The sequence below is a fragment of the Salmo salar genome, chromosome 01 (assembly GCF_965601325.2).
Source record: "Salmo salar chromosome 01, fSalSal1, whole genome shotgun sequence".
Classification (NCBI taxonomy): Eukaryota; Metazoa; Chordata; class Actinopteri; order Salmoniformes; family Salmonidae; genus Salmo; species Salmo salar.
Genome location: NC_138291.1, coordinates 161,738,997 through 161,760,222, shown reverse-complemented (window position 1 = coordinate 161,760,222; position 21,226 = coordinate 161,738,997). Strand labels below are relative to the sequence as shown.

At 43.6% G+C, this 21,226-nt stretch overlaps 1 protein-coding gene and 1 pseudogene across 1 annotated transcript in view; one reads left to right on the top strand and one right to left on the bottom strand.

The window, feature by feature from the left end:
- The first annotated feature begins 490 nt into the window (after positions 1-490).
- Positions 491-6,780, top strand: LOC106568271 (hyaluronan and proteoglycan link protein 1-like; annotated as a pseudogene).
- Positions 6,781-10,861: 4,081 nt separating this feature from the next.
- LOC106568264 (uncharacterized) overlaps positions 10,862-21,226 on the bottom strand; it is a 31,521-nt gene continuing 21,156 nt past the window's right edge. The window contains 7 exon segments of the mRNA XM_082955656.1: positions 10,862-14,170; positions 14,283-14,465; positions 15,094-15,238; positions 17,268-17,350; positions 18,022-18,180; positions 20,138-20,251; positions 20,343-20,456. Of these exon segments, the coding sequence (XP_082811782.1) occupies positions 14,064-14,170; positions 14,283-14,465; positions 15,094-15,238; positions 17,268-17,350; positions 18,022-18,180; positions 20,138-20,251; positions 20,343-20,456 (905 nt within the window). The 3' untranslated portion in view covers positions 10,862-14,063.

The following is a 21,226-nucleotide window of genomic DNA, read 5'->3' as shown; positions in this document are numbered from 1 at the left end:
TGGAGGTGATATGATCCTTGACTAGTCTCTCAAAGCACTTCATGATGACAGAAGTGAGTGCTATGTAGGCAGCAGCAGTTTTCTTTTTGTAGTCCGTGATTGTCTGTAGACCCTGCCACATACATCTCGTGTCTGAGCCGTTGAATTACGACTCCACTTTGTCTCTATACTGACATTTTGCTTGTTTGATTGCCTTACGGAGGGAATAACTACACTGTTTGTATTCGGCCATACTCTCAGTCACCTTTCCATGGTAAATGCGGTGGTTCGCGTTTTCAGTTTTGTGCGAATGCCACCACCTATCCACAGTTTCTGGTTAGGGTAGGTTTTAATAGTCACAGTGGGTACAACATCTCCTATACACTTACTTATAAACTCACTCACCGAATCAGCGTATAGTTTCATATTATTCTCTGAGATATTATTACTTATTATTGTTAAGGTGTTAAGGATGCCACTTCATGTCTGAGAGCCAGTGTTAGACTTCGACATGCCCGGGGGTAAATATGGAAACATCTGAGGGCTCAGAGACTCAATCATCTCATGATGAAGTGGACACTGATTAATTGGGGTCACCCATGACCTTGCCTCGTCGTTCAGCCCGGCAGAGGAGGCCCAGAGACATTCTAACCTATAACACTTTGGGCTGCCAAGCTCTTATCAGGATAACAACTAGAGATGCTCAGCGGTGTATATATTTTCTTGTTTACCTTTACTAATCACAATGTGATCATATTTAGTTGGGGTTTCGTCTTTACCCATATAGGTAGACTGGGCATGTCTATATAGTTATGAGTGTTTGTTCAGTTTTCTCAGGTGTTCTCATGACCAGTACTTACATCCTCTGTGTTTGTTTTGAGGCCAGTGAAATGTTTGGGACAACATTTCTTTTCTGCAGGGGGGTGTTGTAAGTGGCTTAATACAGTTGTTTTCCAGCCACTAGGGGGTGCTCTGGTGAAGCCCATGGGGGAAAAAAATATATTGTTTAAGTGAACTGGGGAGAGGAAGAAAAATGAACAAAAAGTGCTGTAAACTGCTGTTACATGTGCGGACATGACTAAAAGTCAAGGAAACAGTACCTTTCGCATTGTAGTTTATATTATAATCTCTTAGAAAGGGTAACATGCGTCTCTCTGATGTGAGACTGAGTGGCTCCACTATGCCCAGGGTCTGTGGCCCCTCGTCTGACACACACACACACACACACACACACACACACACACACACACACACACACACACACACACACCCCCCCCCCCCCCCCCCCCCCCGGACTCTTGTTAAAAGCACCAACGTGGAGGAAACACCTGGTTAAACAAATATTGGAGCAGTGTGTGTGTGTGTGTGTGTGTGTGTGTGTGTGTGTGTGTGTGTGTGTGTGTGTGTGTGTGTGTGTGTGTGTGTGTGTGTGTGTGTTTTAGCAACAGCTGGTGGAAGAACACAACGTGTCCAACTTTTTCTTGGTGGAGAATCAAGAACAGGAATGAAGGATATTTTGTGGTTCAGCTTCCACAGCTTCAACATATGCTTTTAGTAGTAGACTACTGCTCCTTTTATTGAGCAAATTAACCTGATTAATAAAATATGGATTATTGTAACATTATTCTAACAAGATCATTATTTTTTTAAATGTTTTATTTCACCTTTATTTAACTAGGTAGGCCAGTTGAGAACAAGTTCTCATTTACAACTGCGACCTGGCCAAGATAAAGCAAAGCAGTGTGACAAAAATAACAACACAGAGTTACACATAAACAAACATACAGTCAATAACACAATAGAAAAATCGATGTATAGTGTGTGCAAATGTAAAAGAGTAGGGAGGTAAGGCAATAAATAGGCCATAGAGGCGAGATAATTACAATTTAGCAATTAACACTGGAGTGATAGATGTGCAGATGATGATGTGCAAGTATAGATACTGGGATGCAAAAGAGCAAGAGGGTAAGTAATAATATGGGGATGAGGTAGTTGGGTATGCTATTTATAGATTGGCTGTGTACAGGTACAGTGATCAAATAAGCTGCTCTGACAGCTGATGCTTAAAGTTAGAGAGGGAGAGTTTTGCAATTCGTTCCAGTCATTGGCAGCAGAGAACTGGAAGGAAAGGCAGCCAAAGGAAGTGTTGGCTTTGGGGATGACCAGTGAAATATACCTGCTGGAGCGCGTGCTACGGGTGGGTGATGCTATGGTGATCAGTGAGCTGGGATAAGGAGGGGCATTACCTAGCAAAGACCCACTTTGGGTCGAGACCCATACTTTTAGAAAGGCTGTTCTAGTGAATCTGGTGTCTCTGGTGTCCTCAGCTGTCTTTAGAGATGACTGTTACAACATCCCATCTCTACTATAGTAGATGCTACTGGTACTAGCATCTACGAAACCCACTCAGTCCTTCCGTCACAGACCCAGGTTGGATCCTTTGCGTATACTGAAATGAATACAGAAATGCCCCATTCAAGACTAAATAAACCACCCAGCCCAGCCTTAGTCCTCCAGTAACAGCGTCTATGTTCTGTTTGAGCCACGTACTGTACTGTACATTTTACCAGTGTTTTTTTTATTGATCTATTAACCACAGAAGCAAGTGAGAGGACTGGTGAAACACCTACAGACTGTTACACCATAACGTACCTGTCTATTAACATATCTGGACGCACAGGAACCTGACATACCGTATGTTTATTTTCCTACAGACATGAACATAACCTAAAACTTAATCTCATCCCCGGACTAATTGCTACCCCATGTACCCTGTAGGTCTGGCAGAGATGATTATTCTCAACCACACATAAACCTGACTATGTTCAATCTCTAACATAAACCTGACTATGTTCATTCTCTAACATAAACCTGACTATGTTCATTCTTTTATCACCAACAAACTATCATGGTCCAAACACGCTAAGACAGTCGTGAAGAGGGCACAAGAAAGCCTATTCCCCCTGAGGAGACTGAAAAGATTTGGCATGGGTCCTAAGATCCTCAAAATGTTCTACAGCTGCACCATCGAGAGCATCCTGACTGGTTGCATCACTGCCTGGTATGGCAACTGCTCAGCCTCCGACTGCAAGTCACTACAGAGGGTAGTGCGTATGGCCAAGTACATCACTTGGGCCAAGCTTCCTGCCATCCAGGACCTCTATATCAGGCGGTGTCAGAGAAAGGCCCTAAAAATTGTCAAAGTCTACAGTCACCCTAGTCATAGACTGTTCTCTCTGGGACCGCACGGCAAGAGATATCGGAGCGCCGAGTCTAGGTCCAAGAGGCTTCTTAACAGCTTCTACCCGCAAGCCATAAGACTTGGTCTACACGGACAAGTTCTGGCCTGGTTTAGATCTTATCTGTCGGAAAGATATCAGTTTGTCTCTGTGGATAGTTTGTCCTCTGACAAATCAACTGTAAATGTCAGTGTTCCTCAAGGCTCCGTTTAAGGACCACTATTGTTTTATATTTGACCTCTTGGTGATGTCATTCGAAAACATAATGTTAACTTTCACTGCTATTCGGATGACACACAGCTGTACATTTCGATTAAACATGGTGAAGCCCCAAAATTGCCCTCCCTGGTAGCCTGTGTTTCAGACATAAGGAAGTGGATGGCGGCAAATGTTCTACTTTTAAACTCTGACAAAAAATGAGATGCTTGGTCTAGGTCCCAAGAAACAGAGAGATCTTCTGTGAATCTGCTCGATGGTTGTACAGTCGTCTCAAATAAAACTGTGAAGGACCTCGGCGTTACTCTGGACCCTGATCTCTCTTTTGACGAACATATCAAGACTGTTTCAAGGACAGCTTTTTTCCCATCTACGTAACATTGCAAAAATCAGGAACTTTCTGTCCAAAAATAATGCAGAAAAATTAATCCATGCTTTTGTCACTTCTAGGTTAGACTACTGCAATGCTCTACTTTCCGGCTACCCGGATAAAGCACTAAATAAACTTCAGTTAGTGCTAAACACGGCTGCTAGAATCTTGACTAGAACCAAAACATTTGATCATATTACTAGCCTCACTACACTGGCTTCCTGTTAAGGCAAGGGCTGATTTCAAGGTTTTACTGCTAACCTACAAAGCATTACGTGGGCTTGCTCCTACCTATCTTTCCGATTTGGTCCTGCCGTACATACCTACACGTACGCTATGGTCACAAGACGCATGCCTCCTTACTGTCCCTAGAATTTCTAAGCAAACAGCTGGAGGCAGGGCTTTCTCCTATAGAGCTCCATTTTTATGGAATGGTCTGCCTATCCATGTGAGAGACGTAGACTCGGTCTCAACCTTTTAAGTCTTTATTGAAGACTCATCTCTTCAGTAGGTCGTATGATTGAGTGTAGTCTGGCCCAGGAGTGTGAAGGCGAACGGAAAGGCACTGGATCAACGAACCGCCCTTGCTGTCTCTGCCTGGCCGGTTCCCCTCTCTCCACTGGGATTCTCTGCCTCTAACCCTATTACAGGGGCTGAGTCACTGGCTTACTGGTGCTCTTCCATGCCGTTCCTAGGAGGGGTGTGTCGCTTGAGTGGGTTGAGTCACTGATGTGATCTTCCTGTCCGGGTTGGCCCCCCCCCCCCTTCAGTTGTGCCGTAGTGGAGATCTTTGTGGGCTATGCTCGGCCTTGTCTCAGGATGGTAAGTTGGTGATTGAAGATATCCCTCTAGTGGTGTGGGGGCTGTGCTTTGGCAAAGTGGGTGGGGTTATATCCTGCCTGTTTGGCCCTCTCCGGGGGTATCGTCGGACGGGGCCACAGTGTCTCCCGACCCCTCCTGTCTCAGCCTCCAGTATTTATGCTGCAGTAGTTTATGTGTTGGGGGGCTAGTTTCAGTCTGTTATATCTGGAATATTTCTCATGTCTTATTCGGTGTCCTGCGTGAAGAGAAAGAAAGAAAGAAAGAAAGAAAGAAAGAAAGAAAGAAAGAAAGAAAGAAAGAAAGAAGAGAAAGAAAGAAGGGGGTTAGAGAGGGCATACTTACTTTCTTTCACTTTCTCGGAGGACCTGAGCCCTCGGACCATGCTTCAGGACTACCTGGCCTGATGACTCCTTGCTGTCCCCAGTCCACCTGGTCATGCTGCTGCTCCAGTTTCAACTGGACTTATGTGTGACTCCCAATCAACAACAACGAACTTCAGCTGTGCCTGATTGGGAGCCAAAACAAAGAAATACAAAAACATAGAAACAGAACATAGAACGCCCACCCAATGTATCACCCTGGCCTAACCAAAATAAAGAACAAAAAACCCCTCTCTATGGCCAGGGCGTTACAACGTGTCACTGCCCACCAACCCCAAACTGAGGATAAAATGGACCAAGCTGACCTCAGAATACCTCAAAGAGGTGTGTTTCTACAAGAACCAATGTCATAAAATAGACCAGGGTAAAACTTGAATCAAACCTCCTTTTCCATCCATATAATGCAGGACTTTTAGTCAGAGTCAGATACTCTACAGGTCTGGTCAAAAGTATTGCACTATGGGGGATAGTCTGTCATAAAAGAGACCAGGAAGTATCCATTGGTGCCAAATGATGACATCAATTTCAAATCATCCTTCATCTTGTTCTAGGTGGATGTGTTCGTTGCCATGGGCTTCCACAAGCGGAGTTACGGACGTTTCCATGGACGCGTCTACTTACAGGACTCGCCTCCTACCGATGCGTCGCTGGTCATCACAGAGCTCACACTGGAGGATTATGGGAGATATAAGTGTGAGGTCATCGACGGGATGGAAAACGGAACATGTGTGGTGTCTCTGGACCTGCAAGGTAACATACGCATGGATGCTCGTAGACACTCACACACACAGATACTGAAAGTATGCCCTCACACAGCATTTAAAATGCACTCCGTTCACTTTTCAGGTATGGAAATGTTTGACTAACTCTTTGGGAGAACCATCATTTTAAGTGACTGGGCTGTGGTAAAGTGACTGTGTCAACTCCGCAGCAGCCTGTCCTTGTCTAGCTGGCCCAGGGTTCTGGCTATATATAGCACCACGAGCTGACTACCCAGGAGGACTGTCAGGGGCACACACTCGCGCACAAACACACACTTGCACACACACAGGCATGCGCATACAGGTGCACACACAAGCACGCTCATGCAGAAGCACACACACACACACACACACACACACACCACACACACACACACACACACACACACACACACACACACACACACACACACACACACACACACATACACACACAGAGTCAGGCCAGAGTAATGGAGTTCATCAATTAGATTTCCATTCCTGGCTCTCCTCCATGGGACAGGGTATAACTCCATACATCAGCCAGCCAGACCTGCTTTATTATATATGAGAATGATCACCCATTGCCAATCTAAAGCCTGGAGTTACAGGCCTACAGCCACCACACACGAACACAACACTGGAATAGAAATAGTAGGATTTGATAAAAGGCTATAAGGTAATGGGGGTTTAGCTATTACAGTTTGTTTTTTTACAACTACTGTTTTGTTTAAAGAGAGATTAAGTGAACACATAAAACCCGAAGCAAATTGATGTTTTATTTATTGCTGTTATGTTATTGATTTTCTCCTCTCTCTTCCACATCTCCCTCTCTCTCCCTCTCTTCTCCTCTCTCCTCTCCCTGTTATCGTCTACCCCTACTTCCCTGAGCTGGGTCGTTACAACCTGAACTTCTTTGAAGCTGAGCGGCGTGTCGCGATCAGGACTCCATCATGGCGTCGTTTGACCAGCTGTATGAGGCTTGGCATTGGGGTTTGGACTGGTGCAACGCAGGGTGGCTGAGTGATAGGTAGGTTCTCACACACATTGAGAACCTATTACATTTACAAAGAGAAGGAGGGAGAGGAGGATGTGGGAGAGGACATAGGAGAGAGGGAGGTCATGTGGAGGAAGTTAGTGGTATAACTAAAACTGTGATGTTTTCTTTTTAGATACTGTAAAACACGAGGTGTGAGACAAAATCCATGTTTTTTTTCTAATCTGGGACCTGAAATTGTACGGGCATAGTTTACGCATATTTAAGGTAAATGTTATTTAATCTGTTGTTTCTATGCAGGAACAGAAAGGGAAGATGGATTTGGGGACGGGAGGGAGGGAGGGAGGTAAAGATGATGTCACACATTCCCAAAGTGACATAGTTAGTGGATTATTCATGCCATACCCCAAAGGACGTGCTTGGACTGAGAACAACCTGGTACAACTTCTGATAATTGGACTGATACCTTTGGGCACTTACCTGTTCTGTGCAATTAAACCTAGGACAACAAAAGAACAACACTATTTACACAAAAACTAAACGCAAAGATGGCGTAGATCAAGCTATTATTATATTACAGAAAGCAACTACTCTGAGTGTACAAAATCAGGATCATAGCTTTCACCTGGATTCACCTGGTCAGTCTATGTCATGTGTCAGTGTATAGCACAATGAAAAGCCTGTCTACTGTCCATCTTTGCAGGGTGCTACAACAGTGTCATGTACTTCAGCATCATTTTGAGGAGTTTATTTTATAATGTGTGGACCAAACATCAGTTTCATAGAAACAGATAAAAAGGAGAAGGCAACCATTAGCATTGTTTCAGTTTTCAAATATGAATGTGTAGAATGTGATTATCTAGAATTGTATTTCTGTTTATGAATATCTTTTGATATATAAATATTAACATTACAGTTTTATTTTCTATGCTATCCCAGAGTTTCATGATCAGTCAAAGGGCTAAAGTGTTGAAACTAACCCCAGAAACATAAAAACAAGGAAAAACAAATACAAATGTTGCACTGAACACTGTGTTTATGTCAGAAGACTTACGGTGGCCTAGAAGGGACAAGGTAAACAGTATTAAGTCCTCAGCAGCAACACAAAATGCCTGGCAATAGAGTACTGTGCCACTGGGTAGTATCTTGACATGCAGACCTGCAGTATAATCATTATGTAAGACACTAGTTTCTGTGCCTCTATGTATGGCTTAGCCTCTAGTGTCTAGAAACACAAGGCGAGCATCTGAGCTTGTATGCACTGCAGATAGGCAAAATAAATACTTGCAGTGTAATTTCACATTTCTTAAAACAAAACAAAAAAACAGATATTTTTTACACAAATCATTTCTTAGAGGGAATGAGTAGACCCAGTGATATCTATGGAGCTGGTTGTCTGAACAGTGACAGGCTGTTAGCAAGCTAACGATGCTAAGTTAGTCTGCATGTCTGAAGCCGATCTAGCTGCATTACCACAGAGCCTGCAATACCCTCACTCATCACTAGCAGAGCAGCCCTCTCTAGACTAGACCATGAATGGGCCAGAAAATCACCCCATTTAAGGGTAGAGGATATAGTAGGAGGATGGGATACGGGATATAGTAGGAGGATAGGGGTAGAGGATATAGTAGAAGGATAGGGTTAGGGGATATAGTAGGAGGATAGGGTTAGAGGATATAGTAGGAGGATCGGGGTAGAGGATCTAGTAGAAGGATAGGGTTAGGGGATATATTAGGAGGATAGGGTTAGAGGATATAGTAGGAGGATAGGGGTAGAGGATCTAGTAGGAGGATAGGGTTAGGGGATATAGTAGGAGGATAGGGGTAGTGGATATAGTAGGAGGATAGGGGTAGAGGATATAGTAGGAGGATAGGGGTAGAGGATTTAGTAGGAGGATAGGGGTAGTGGATATAGTAGGAGGATAGGGGTAGAGGATATAGTAGGAGGATAGGGGTAGAGGATTTAGTAGGAGGATAGGGGTAGAGGATATAGTAGGAGGATAGGGGTAGTGGATATAGTAGGAGGATAGGGTTAGGGGATATAGTAGGAGGATAGGGTTAGGGGATATAGTAGGATAGGGTTAGGGTATATAGTTGGAGGATAGGGGTAGAGGATATAGTAGGAGGATAGGGGTAGAGGATCTAGTAGGAGGATAGGGTTAGGGGATATAGTAGGAGGATAGGGGTAGAGGATATAGTAGGAGGATAGGGTTAGGGGATATAGTAGGAGGATAGGGGTAGAGGATATAGTAGGAGGATAGGGGTAGTGGATATAGTAGGAGGATAGGGTTAGGGGATATAGTAGGAGGATAGGGGTAGAGGATCTAGTAGGAGGATGATGGTTGAGGATATAGTAGGAGGATGATGGTAGAGGATATAGTAGGAGGATAGGGTTAGGGGATATAGTAGGAGGATAGGGGTAGAGGATCTAGTAGGAGGATAGGGGTAGAGGATCTAGTAGGAGGATAGGGTTAGGGGATATAGTAGGAGGATAGGGGTAGGGGATATAGTAGGAGGATAGGGGTAGAGGATATAGTAGGAGGATAGGGGTAGTGGATATAGTAGGAGGATAGGGTTAGGGGATATAGTAGGAGGATAGGGGTAGTGGATATAGTAGGAGGATAGGGGTAGAGGATCTAGTAGGAGGATAGGGTTAGGGGATATAGTAGGAGGATAGGGGTAGTGGATATAGTAGGAGGATAGGGGTAGAGGATATAGTAGGAGGATAGGGGTAGGGGATATAGTAGGAGGATAGGGGTAGAGGATATAGTAGGAGGATAGGGGTAGGGGATATAGTAGGAGGATAGGGTTAGGGGATATAGTAGGAGGATAGGGGTAGAGGATCTAGTAGGAGGATAGGGTTAGGGGATATAGTAGGAGGATAGGGGTAGTGGATATAGTGGGAGGATAGGGGTAGAGGATATAGTAGGAGGATAGGGTTAGGGGATATAGTAGGAGGATAGGGTTAGGGGATATAGTAGGAGGATAGGGGTAGAGGATCTAGTAGGAGGATAGGGTTAGGGGATATAGTAGGAGGATAGGGGTAGAGGATCTAGTAGGAGGATAGGGTTAGGGGATATAGTAGGAGGATAGGGGTAGAGGATCTAGTAGGAGGATAGGGTTAGGGGATATAGTAGGATAGGGTTAGGGGATATAGTAGGATAGGGTTAGGGGATATAGTAGGAGGGTAGGGTTAGGGGATATAGTAGGAGGATAGGGTTAGGGGATATAGTAGGGATAGGGTTAGGGGATATAGTAGGAGGGTAGGGTTAGGGGATATAGTAGGATAGGGTTAGGGGATATAGTATTAGGATAGGGTTAGGGGATATAGTAGGATAGGGTTAGGGGATATAGTAGGAGGATAGGGTTAGGGGATATAGTAGGATAGGGTTAGGGGATATAGTAGGAGGATAGGGTTAGGGGATATAGTAGGATAGGGTTAGGGGATATAGTATTAGGATAGGGTTAGGGGATATAGTAGGATAGGGTTAGGGGATATAGTAGGAGGATAGGGTTAGGGGATATAGTAGGAGGATAGGGTTAGGGGATATAGTAGGAGGATAGGGGTACCAACAGACACATGCAGGCCCTCAGTAATGTACGTGTTTCCAAACGTGGGGGACGTTTGCATAAGTGTTTTCCTGCCAGTTTGAGGAATTACAGAAGTCTTTTCGTGGTATTACTGTTCTGTTCCTTGATCTTGTTACTGAAAAATGTCTTTCAAAGCAGCAGATTGTTTTAGAAGCTGGATGACGTCATGAGGGTGGTTGGTTTGCTGGCGGCGTTTCATATTTTCATGCTGGTTTCTAGAGCAAAAGGCTATTTTCATGTCCCCCAACCAGCCTTCAGCTGTTGCCAGGACATTCAGCAGGGCTGGACTGACAGACAGACAGGAAAGATAGACTCATTCACTTAGTGAGAGTATGTCATCACTCTAAGCATTAGACATTAGAATACATCCCCACTCCCTGAAATAAAGTACAGTGGCTCCCTCTGTTGGTAATCAATACTTATTGCAGGTAAAGACAATATTTGTCTAATTTTCAACAAGCTCCAGTGTATGTAATGACTAATCTTCTGCATTGAGATATGAAGCGAGAGAACATTGATACACATGGATAAAATTTGTTATAATATTTTTATTGCACACACAGCAGAAGTTGCGATGGAGCAGAGGATGGTGTATAGGTACATTATTAGTGGGTCTTTGGCGACATACACAACATAACATAGAAACAGACTAAGTATTCTCTGATAAGTCACATTCCCTCTGCCTCCTCCGATACAGTATCCCCAACACTCTCTGGGTAGAAACAGACATGGATGATAAAACAAACAGAATGTATGAAAGCAGTAAACAAAGAAGACAAATGCAGCAGAATCCTCTAACTGAGGAACAGCGATATTAGCCGATAAACTTTCAATACAGTCTCCTCTTTGTACTGTTGTCCATGCTTAATCAGGAGCAATTGATTTATACAGATATTTTACGGACGATAGTAACAGGATATACTGAAGAAGTATTTGAGCTATTTTTTGGGGACCAATAATGTTCCTAACGTAAAAAGGAATCATTTGTATTTCTAAAAGGTCATAGTTCAAGTGTCTTTGAGGTTGTGTTACTCTGCTTAGATGTGCCTGGATAGGTATTTTACGTATCAGCCAACAAATTCATATGTTACAGCAATCTGATGCCTGACGGCGCAGTCGATGATCTGGCATGCATCCATTGGTTGATACATGCATTGTCTGAGCAGGGGAACACGACCTGAGTGTTTCTCAAAGTTGGTTCTGTTGAGAGCAGTTTGTGGTGATTCTTGGGTACAGTTGGTTCTGTTGAGAGCAGTTTGTGGTGATTCTTGGGTACAGTTGGTTCTGTTGAGAGCAGTCTGTGGTGATTCTTGGGTACAGTTGGTTCTGTTGAGAGCAGTTTGTGGTGATTCTTGGGTACAGTTGGTTCTGTTGAGAGCAGTTTGTGGTGGTTCTTGGGTACAGTTGGTTCTGTTGAGAGCAGTTTGTGGTGATTCTTGGGTACAGTTGGTTCTGTTGAGAGCAGTTTGTGGTGGTTCTTGGGTACAGTTGGTTCTGTTGAGAGCAGTTTGTGGTGGTTCTTGGGTACAGTTGGTTCTGTTGAGAGCAGTTTGTGGTGATTCTTGGGTACAGTTGGTTCTGTTGAGAGCAGTTTGTGGTGATTCTTGGGTACAGGTCAACCCCCTGCCCAGCACAGTAACAGCTCAGATATCTGGATTGTATAACTTTACTAAACAGGTTGTGTGCAACATAAAGAACTGAAAGGCAACATAATGTAAGATAAGGTACTTTCTCTGCAAGGTACAACAAGACAGATTTCTGTAAACAGCAAAAGAAGTCATTGTTGTAAAAATCACTTCAGTTCTCATGACCTTTAACAGTATCACAGTCCATTCATAGGTGTAACATATACAATAAATTAAATGGATATGTCTTCATATATAACTTTTATCCTCTATCTTATGAGTCAGGTCTCTAGCCACAGCACACGCCCACCCACATACCTGACATGCATTAAACTCTATATTTTCCTCTTTATCATTGTATACATACTGTTTTTTTTTTAAACACACCCTTTTAAAAACATGATCTTTACGATGAAGGAATGACTGATGTTTTTGAATACGCTGGAGAGCCACTGCAGGAGGTGACTGTCACAGATATCAGGTCTATGCTCCATATGTTAACAGTCACTTGTCATGAACAACGATTGCACTTCATAGTGACTTTTTCATTGACCGAAGATAGTGATAAACATGTGGCTAATTTTTATTTACATAAAATGAATTCACATGACATACTGCCTGTATGCACAATATTGAATCAAGACTACACTGAGTATACAAAACACTAAGAACACCTGCTCTTTCCATGACACAGACTGACCAGGTGAATATAGGTGAAAGCTATGGTCCCTTATTGATGTCACCTGTTAAATCCCCTTCAATCAGTGTAGATGAAGGGGAGGAGACAGGTTAAAGAAGGATTTTTAAGCCTTGAGGCATGGATTGTGTATGTGTGCCATTCAGAGGATGAATGGACAAGACAAAAGATTTAAGTACCTTTGAACGGGGTATGGTAGTAGGTGCCAGGCACACTGGTTTGTGTCAAGAACTTCAACGCTGCTGGGCTTTTAACACTCAACAGTTTTCCGTATTTATCAATAATGGTCCACTACCCAAAGGACATCCAGCCAACTTGACACAACTGTGGGAAGCATTGGAGTCAACATGGGCCAGCGTCCATGTGGAACGCTTTCAACACCTTGTAGAGTCCATGCCCAGACGAATTGAAGCTGTTCTGAAGGTGGGGGGGGGGGTTGTATATGAGAACAATCAACTTCTATCTTCCATTCTGTGAGCAGAAAATGTGGAATGATTCATATAAACCTTCATAACTTGCTGATGTGATTATGTGAATGCTCATTATTCCAAATAATAAACTAGGGTCTCTTTCACTGGAATAATTGCAAACTTGTCACCAGGGCACAGGCAGACATTCTAGTAGTGAGACAAATATATATTTTATATGTCTTTTCAGTGGATTATTTCTCAGGAAAAAGAAACAGGATAAAGTGGACATTTTCAGAAAGCATTGGATTGAGATGTGTCCCTCTAGAGCAGGCACAGAAAAGCTCTCCTGTTCTAGAGATGGACACTGTTGCTGTATTAACCATTAAGGCACTGTGTGTTGTTGTAGGAAGAATCAGATGTGATCTGGGGAGATTTCGCTAAGCAAGATCAAGATCAAGTTAGCCAACTAACTTCAAAAATATTCTGAAACTTAATTTGTCCTAGTTGAATTTGAAATTGACTCAATACTCAATACAATACAATGTGTAACAATGTTTATTAAACCTGTGTTTTATCAGTTTATCAGAGTTAGCTTGCTGATTATGATTATGCCTTGTGAAATACTCCATGGCCCTATCCAGAGCCATAGCTATACATATTTATAAATAGTTCTGAATGTATGTCTATGGGTCTGGCCCTAGCTAGCCCCTTTGATCCGATCTGACTTGATCTGGGATTAGTACATTACTCAAAATTATAGAAATCCCAGTTGGAAGAGTCCTGGAATCAGGAGGGAATAAGCAGGAAATTCAGAATCCTCCAACCAGGATTTCTGGAAAATTTTGGAATTTGGGGAATTTTGCAACCTTATCTGCGCTTTTAAGGACTGAGCAGAGATCAGATTAGTGTTGATGTCTCATCTCTCTCTGGCTCTGTTGCTGCTGGTTACGGCTGCCCTGACGTTGCTGGTTGTAGTTCTTCTGTTGGTCTTGGTTGTTTTAATTGTTGTATTGTTGGTTTCGATTGTTGTGATTGTACTGATTCTGGTTATGATTGTGATTATCGGTACGTTGCCTAGAAACGAAAGACTTCTGGTAGGTAGCGGCTGAAAAAACAAAAGGAGAGATTGTTAATGTCGTTGCATCAAGGCCCTGATTAGTTGGTGGCTATAGTCTGTTCTGGTTGTCATGGAGACAGCGGAAAGGGAAGGTACTCACGGCTCATACAGGTGATCTTGGGGCTGTCCCATTGGCCATTGTCACGGCAGCGGATGGTAGGGACATGTCTCTGTATGAAGCCGTTTTTACAGTGGTAACGAACCAGAGTGTTGATTTCATAACGAGGCTTCATAGAACCAAACACACAGGCATCCTTCACTAATGGGGGCTGGCTGCAAGAGACTGGAGGGAGGAGAGAGGACAAGGGTAAGGTGTGTGTGTGTGTGTGTGTGTGTGTGTGTGTGTGTGTGTGTGTGTGTGTGTGTGTGTGTGTGTGTGTGTGTGTGTGTGTGTGTGTGTGTGTGTGTGTGTGTGTGTGTGTGTGTGTGTGTGTGTGTGAGAGTGCATGTCTGGGTAGCCCTTTGATTAGCTGTTCAGGAGTCTTATGGTTTGGGGGTAGAAGCTGTTAAGAAGCCTCTTGGACCTAGACTTGGCGCTCCGGTACCGCATGCCGTGCGGTAGCAGAGAAAACAGTCTATGACTAGGGTGCCTGGAGTCTTTGACAATTTTTAGGGCCTTCCTCTGACACCGCCTGGTATAGCGGTCCTGGATGGCAGGAAGCTTGGCCCCGGTGATGTACTGGGCCGTACGCACTACCCTCTGTAGTGCCTTGCGGTCGGAGGCCGAGCAGTTGCCATACCAGGCAGTGATGCAACCAGTCAGGATGCTCTCGATGGAGCAGCTGTAAAACCTTTTGAGGATCTGAAGACCCATGCCAATTCTCTTCAATGTTTTTCAACGAGGAAAATTGAAATTTGGTTTACTTTCTGAATTGACTGGAATTGAACTGGAATTGACCCATTTGTGTTACCTGTGCCCTTCTTGCAGGTGAAGGTGAGGTGGTAGTTGCAGGGTACATCGTTCCACTGTCCTCCCTCGTGCCAGATCATCACCACACAGTCCTCTCCAGATTGGAAGAAACTGTCTGGCTGGTTGGGACGCCAGTGCTCATATTGCTGCAAACAAACAAATCACACACTCTCATCATCATCAGCAAAGTTTAGACCTTTTTACTACAGTCATATTCACTAGCAGCTTAACAGCTCCACAGTTACCCTGATAGCTCACACAGCCCTTACTGTATAAGATCATCATTCACAGTATACCTGACCAATAAGGTAGTCACTGTATAACACAGGGGAGGAATCTCATTGTAACTTCTTTACCAATCTCATTCATCACTAGCCACTATAGGAACCAGATGACAGTACCTTTTAACAAGCCTATCAGTTTATACACAAGTTTCCTTTGTTAACCCTGCTTTTCTGTAAGCTGTCAGAAGCTTTACTAACGAACAGCCGCTAGACGAAAGAACCCAGTGGAGACTCCTGTGACAGAATAGTGCTGCGGTGGCGTTAGCATGTGGCTGTAATACACAAAGAGGTCATACGGGGGCGCTATTGCGCCATCTCAGTGAGCCAGACCTATAATCTCTACTGTGAAACTGAACCAGATGTTTAGCTAACCCCCGACCACCAGAACCACCCTCTGGCATGGGGACAGGGGGAATTCTCCCCAATTTTCCCCGCCTCCCCCTTCTCTTCTTTAGGATATTTTTGTTGGAGTGTCCCTGGTTCAAACGGCTACAGCTATGCATTAATGCATGTTAACTAAAACACACACTCAAACACACACATGTACACTTAGAACTGAACAAGGTTGTATCTTGCAGTACTGAGCGATAACGCCGTTAAAAAACAACATTGTTTCAACAGTATCATCTGTGTCTCTCTCTTGTGGCTGTGTGTGCGCAGCAACACACACACACACACAAACACACACACTGTCCTTGCTCCATATCTCAGCTCACACTTCATACAGAGAAAACAGACATTCTCTGCTTAGTATGTGTGTGTATGTGTTAAAATCATCTGTAACACCCATATCACATCATATCATACACTACATGGCCAAAAGTATGTGGACGCCTGCTCATCGATTGTCTCATTCCAAAATCATGGGCATTAATATGGAGTTGGTCCCCCCTTTGCTGCTATAACAGCCTCCACTCTTCTGGGAAGGCTTTCCACTAGATGTTGGAATATTGCTGCGGGTACTTCCTTCCATTCAGCCACAAGAGAATTAATGAGGTCGGGCACTGATATTGGGCGATTAGGCAGTCAGCGTTCCAATTCATCCCAAAGGTGTTCGATAGTGTTGAGGTCAGAGCTCTGTGCAGGCCAGTCAAGGTCTTCCACTAACTGTTGCTACAAAGTTGGAAGCACCTGGCCTGAACAATGAGGGGCCTAGCCCGAACCACGAAAAACAGCCCCAGACCATTATTCCTCCAACCACCAAACTTTACAGTTGGCACTTTGTATTCGGGCAGGTAACTTTCTCCTGGCATCCGCCAAACCCAGATTCGTCCGTTGGACTGCCAGATGGTGAAGCGTGATTCCACTGCTCCAGAGTCCAATGGCGGCGGCGACCTTTACATAACTCCAGCCAACGCTTGGCATTGCGCATGGTGATCTTAGGCTTGTGTGTGGCTGCTCGGCCATGGAAACCCATTTCATGAAGCTCCCAACAAACAGTTATTGTGATGACGTCGCTTCCAAAGGCAGTTTGGAACTCGGTAGAGAGTGTTGCAACCAAGGACAGACGATTTTTACACGCTACGCATTTCAACACTCGGCGGTCCCGCTCTGTGAGCTTGTGTGGCCTACCACTTTGCGACGTTTCCACTTCACATTAACAGCACTTACAGTTGTCCGGAGCAGCTCTAGCAGGGCAGAAATTTGACGAACTGACTTGTTGGAAAGGTGGCATCCTATGACGGTGCCACGCTGAAAGTTACTGAGCTCTGCAGTACAGGCTATTCTACTGCCAATGTTTGTCTATGGAGATTGCATGGCTGTGTGCTGGATGTTATTCACTTGTCAGCAACGGGTGTGGCTGATATAGCCGAATCCACTCATCTGAAGGGGTGTCCACATACTTTTGACCATGTAGTGAATCTTATCAGGGGATTTTCTCCTGTTTTACCATGATGCTGCCGTCTGTCCAGCGGAAGTCTCTCTCAAACATCTTGTCGTTCAGACCGATCCACTGGTAGTCATGGCCCAGACCTGGGGGTGAGAAACAACAGGACTGAATCTGTCTAACTCTACAACAACAAATCACAAATACATTTTACGATGTATGAATCACCAGCTTCCTGTTCCCAAAGGCTGCTTTCTAAGCCCCAAAACACTGCCGATCTCTCCCTCTTTCCCCCTTTCTGGTTGAATCAACATTGTCTACACATCATTTCAACCAAAGATTCTATGTGATGACGTTGAATCAATGTGGAAAGCTGATTGGATATTTTTGTCACCCAACTTTTAAATCCAATGACATGGTGAAATGTGTTGATTTTACGCTGAATTCACGTTAGCTGACAACTCAACCAAATGTAAATCAAAACTAGACGTTGTGCTGACGTTTGTGCCCAGTGGGTAGTTTGCTGTGTGTGTATGAATGATACAGACCAAATCAGAAGGGGTACTTACTGTACAGTAGGTAAGCAGCCCTAGGGTATGACGTGAGTCCCCCCTACTGTGAACTGTCCCCAATAAACTAGTCAGGAAAACTGTTTTTTACAGTTTGTTGTGCAGACTCATCAAAACAGTTTCATTATGGAGTCCTGAGTGCTACATATGACACACAATATCTCTACGCTCCATACTCTCTACCCTCTGACCTCTCACCCTAACCTGTTACCTGTGACTAATGACAACCTAAGGGAGGCGGGACTTACGGTTGACATACAGCTGCTCCTCCTGTGACAGGACACTGGCTAGGTGGGCTCCTTGGACACGACACTCTCTCTCGGCAGCATCCCATGTCCGACGGTGGGTGACGTACTTATAACAATGGCTCTCGAACTTCTGCCAGCCATACTCACACACCTCCGTGTCTGGGGGAGAGAGAGGAACGATTAACAGAGGAATCAATGGCTAACAATATCCACAGAGATGAAACAAATTGCACAAAATTAGGGGAGAAGAGAGAGAAACAGAGAGCGAAAGAGATTGAAACCGAGTGAGAGAGTTAGAGAGAGAAACTAAAACAAATGGTGGACTGTGAAAGAGCTCCAGCTGGTTTAGAAAGGTCCCTGACTGAATGAGCTCACAGACTCACAGTTGGAGCTCATTATCCATTTTGGAAACCCTCACAAGTTCCCCTGTTCTCTAGGCCAAACACATACACACGCACACACACAAGCTTGCTCGCTCTCATACATTCACCCACATTGATCCACCTGTGTAAGTCGAGAATAGAAGAGCATGCTACTGCATTAAGGGACTGTGGCTCCATACTGAACCCTCTTTGTAGTTTTGGGACTGTGCAAGATTTGTGTATGTTAGTGGGTCCACAATGCTATGTCAGATAACCATGATCCAGCATGCTGCTGGCTTGGATGAGCTGTTGTCATAGAATTAGAATTCTGAATAGTTGTTTAGACTAGTTCCATTTTTCTAGAAGTTTATTCTGAGTGTTCTACTGTAGAATGGGTCTGTTTTGCTTGTTTCCCGTGGGTCTTGTTGCTAAGTTCGTTGCTAGGGGATGACCAGTGTTATTCATATCGTACAGGCTGAACAGGCAGGTGTTTGTTACGTCATCATTTATAATGTCTAGAGAAACATGCAAACATTATAAAGGGTTATAGCAAGACTGGTTGACTGAGCATGTCTGTGGTGTGTGTCAAGTGGGGGGTTATGGGCCAGCAGGTGGCCTAGCGGTTAGAGCACTGGGCCAGTAACTGAAAGGTTGACCATTTGAATCCCTGAGCCAACAAGGTGAAAAATCTGTCTTTCTGCCCGTGAGCAAGGCAGGTAACGCCCTCTCAGATTCAGAGGGGATGGGTTAAAGGAGGAAGTTTCAGTTGGACCTTGAGTGCAATTGACAATGAAATTACTTTTAATCAAGGCCTCAGGGTGCGTCTATCATCAGCGAGCTTCAAATCACCTTTATTAGCTTATCATACCCCCGTCACTGGCTACACACACACACACATACAGGCTCTCACACACACACACACACACACACACACACACACACACACACACACACACACACACACACACACACACACACACACACACACACACACACACACACACACCCACACACAGACGCTTACATACACACGCTCACACACACACATGCTTACATACACACATACTCACACACACAAACACAAACATACACCAACTTGTCAACGAGCAGCTCTGTATTGGATAAAGAGTTGATTTGGTCCATGCCAGTGGTTAGTACAGCCTGTATTGATCCAGTTCCCTACAGCTGCAACATCTTTCTAATAAAATAATGGACTGATTCTGTCCTTGCTCTCTCTCCTCTGGCCCACTAGCATCAGAACACAGCTGTGGCTCTCCAGGTGTGGCTGTCAGTGTGTTTGTTTAGCATGACATGTGTGTATGTACTGTTACAGATACAGTACGAGGTGAATGCACATGTTATTTGGTGTATGCATGTAAGCATGCATGTATGTACAGTATAGTTGCTGAGTAAAAGCAGCAGTACTGGGGATGAAGCTGGAACTAATCTAGTGTGCAGCCAACGCCCAGCGTTACGGGATATCCAGGGAGCACAGACATGACTCACTGTGTGTGCGTGTGTGTGTGTGTGTGATGCAACCTATACACAGCCGTAGTCAACCTTGGACAATGGTGTTCTCAGCCTGATCCAGAGAATGGAGTCTGTTTACTGACTAAATACGACCAAGAGCTGGCAGTTCCACTAGAATCATTTACCACTTTTGGACAGAACTGTGAGTTGTCTTGAAAGGCTGACTCTTTTTTGTAAAAGCTTTGATGAGGGTATTAAAGCAGCTGCACTGGTGTGTGTGTTACCTTGTTCACAGAGCTGTCCTGCGTAGCTGGGCAGACACACACAGCTGAAGGAGTTGACTCCGTCCATACAGGTGGCTCCATTAGCACACGGGTTGGACTGGCACTCATCAACATCTACACAAATGACATAGAATATAATATAACTGTGTGTGTGTGTGTGTGTGTGTGTGTGTGTGTGTGTGTGTGTGTGTGTGTGTGTGTGTACCTGTCTCGCAGCGCTGTCCGGTGTATCCAGGTGCACATACACAGATGCTGGCGTTGCCTCTCTGGTAGCAAGATGCTTTGTTCAGACACACATTCACCGTGCACTGCTGCAAAGCTGAGACAGACACACACATATCATCATAATTATCATCCTCATCATCACAGTAGTTATCATTAGCATCATCGCAAAGTTAACATCGGCATCGCTATCATTGTCATCATCATCAGCATCATCAGCATCATTGTCATTAAGAACATTATTATCATCATCATCATCATCATCATCATCATCATCATCAATAACATTATTATTATCATCAAGAACATTATTATAATCATCAATAACATTATTATCATCATCAATAACATTATTATCATCATCAATAACATTATTATCATCATCAATAACATTGTCATCATCATCATCAAGAACATTATTATCACCATCAATAACATTGTTATCATCATCAATAACATTATTATTATGATCAATAACATTATCATCATTAATAACATTATTATCATCATCAATAACAGTATTATCATCATCAATAACACTATTATCATCATTAATAACATTATTATCATCATCAATAACATTATTATCATCATTAATAACATTATTATCATCATCAATAACATTATTATCATCATTAATAACATTATTATCATCATTAATAACATTATTATCATCATCAATAACATTATTATTATCATCAATAACATTATTATCATCATTAATAACATTATTATCATCATCAATAACAGTATTATCATCATCAATAACATTATTATCATCATTAATAACATTATTATCATCATCAATAACATAATTATTATCATCAATAACATTATTATCATCATTAATAACATTATTATCATCAT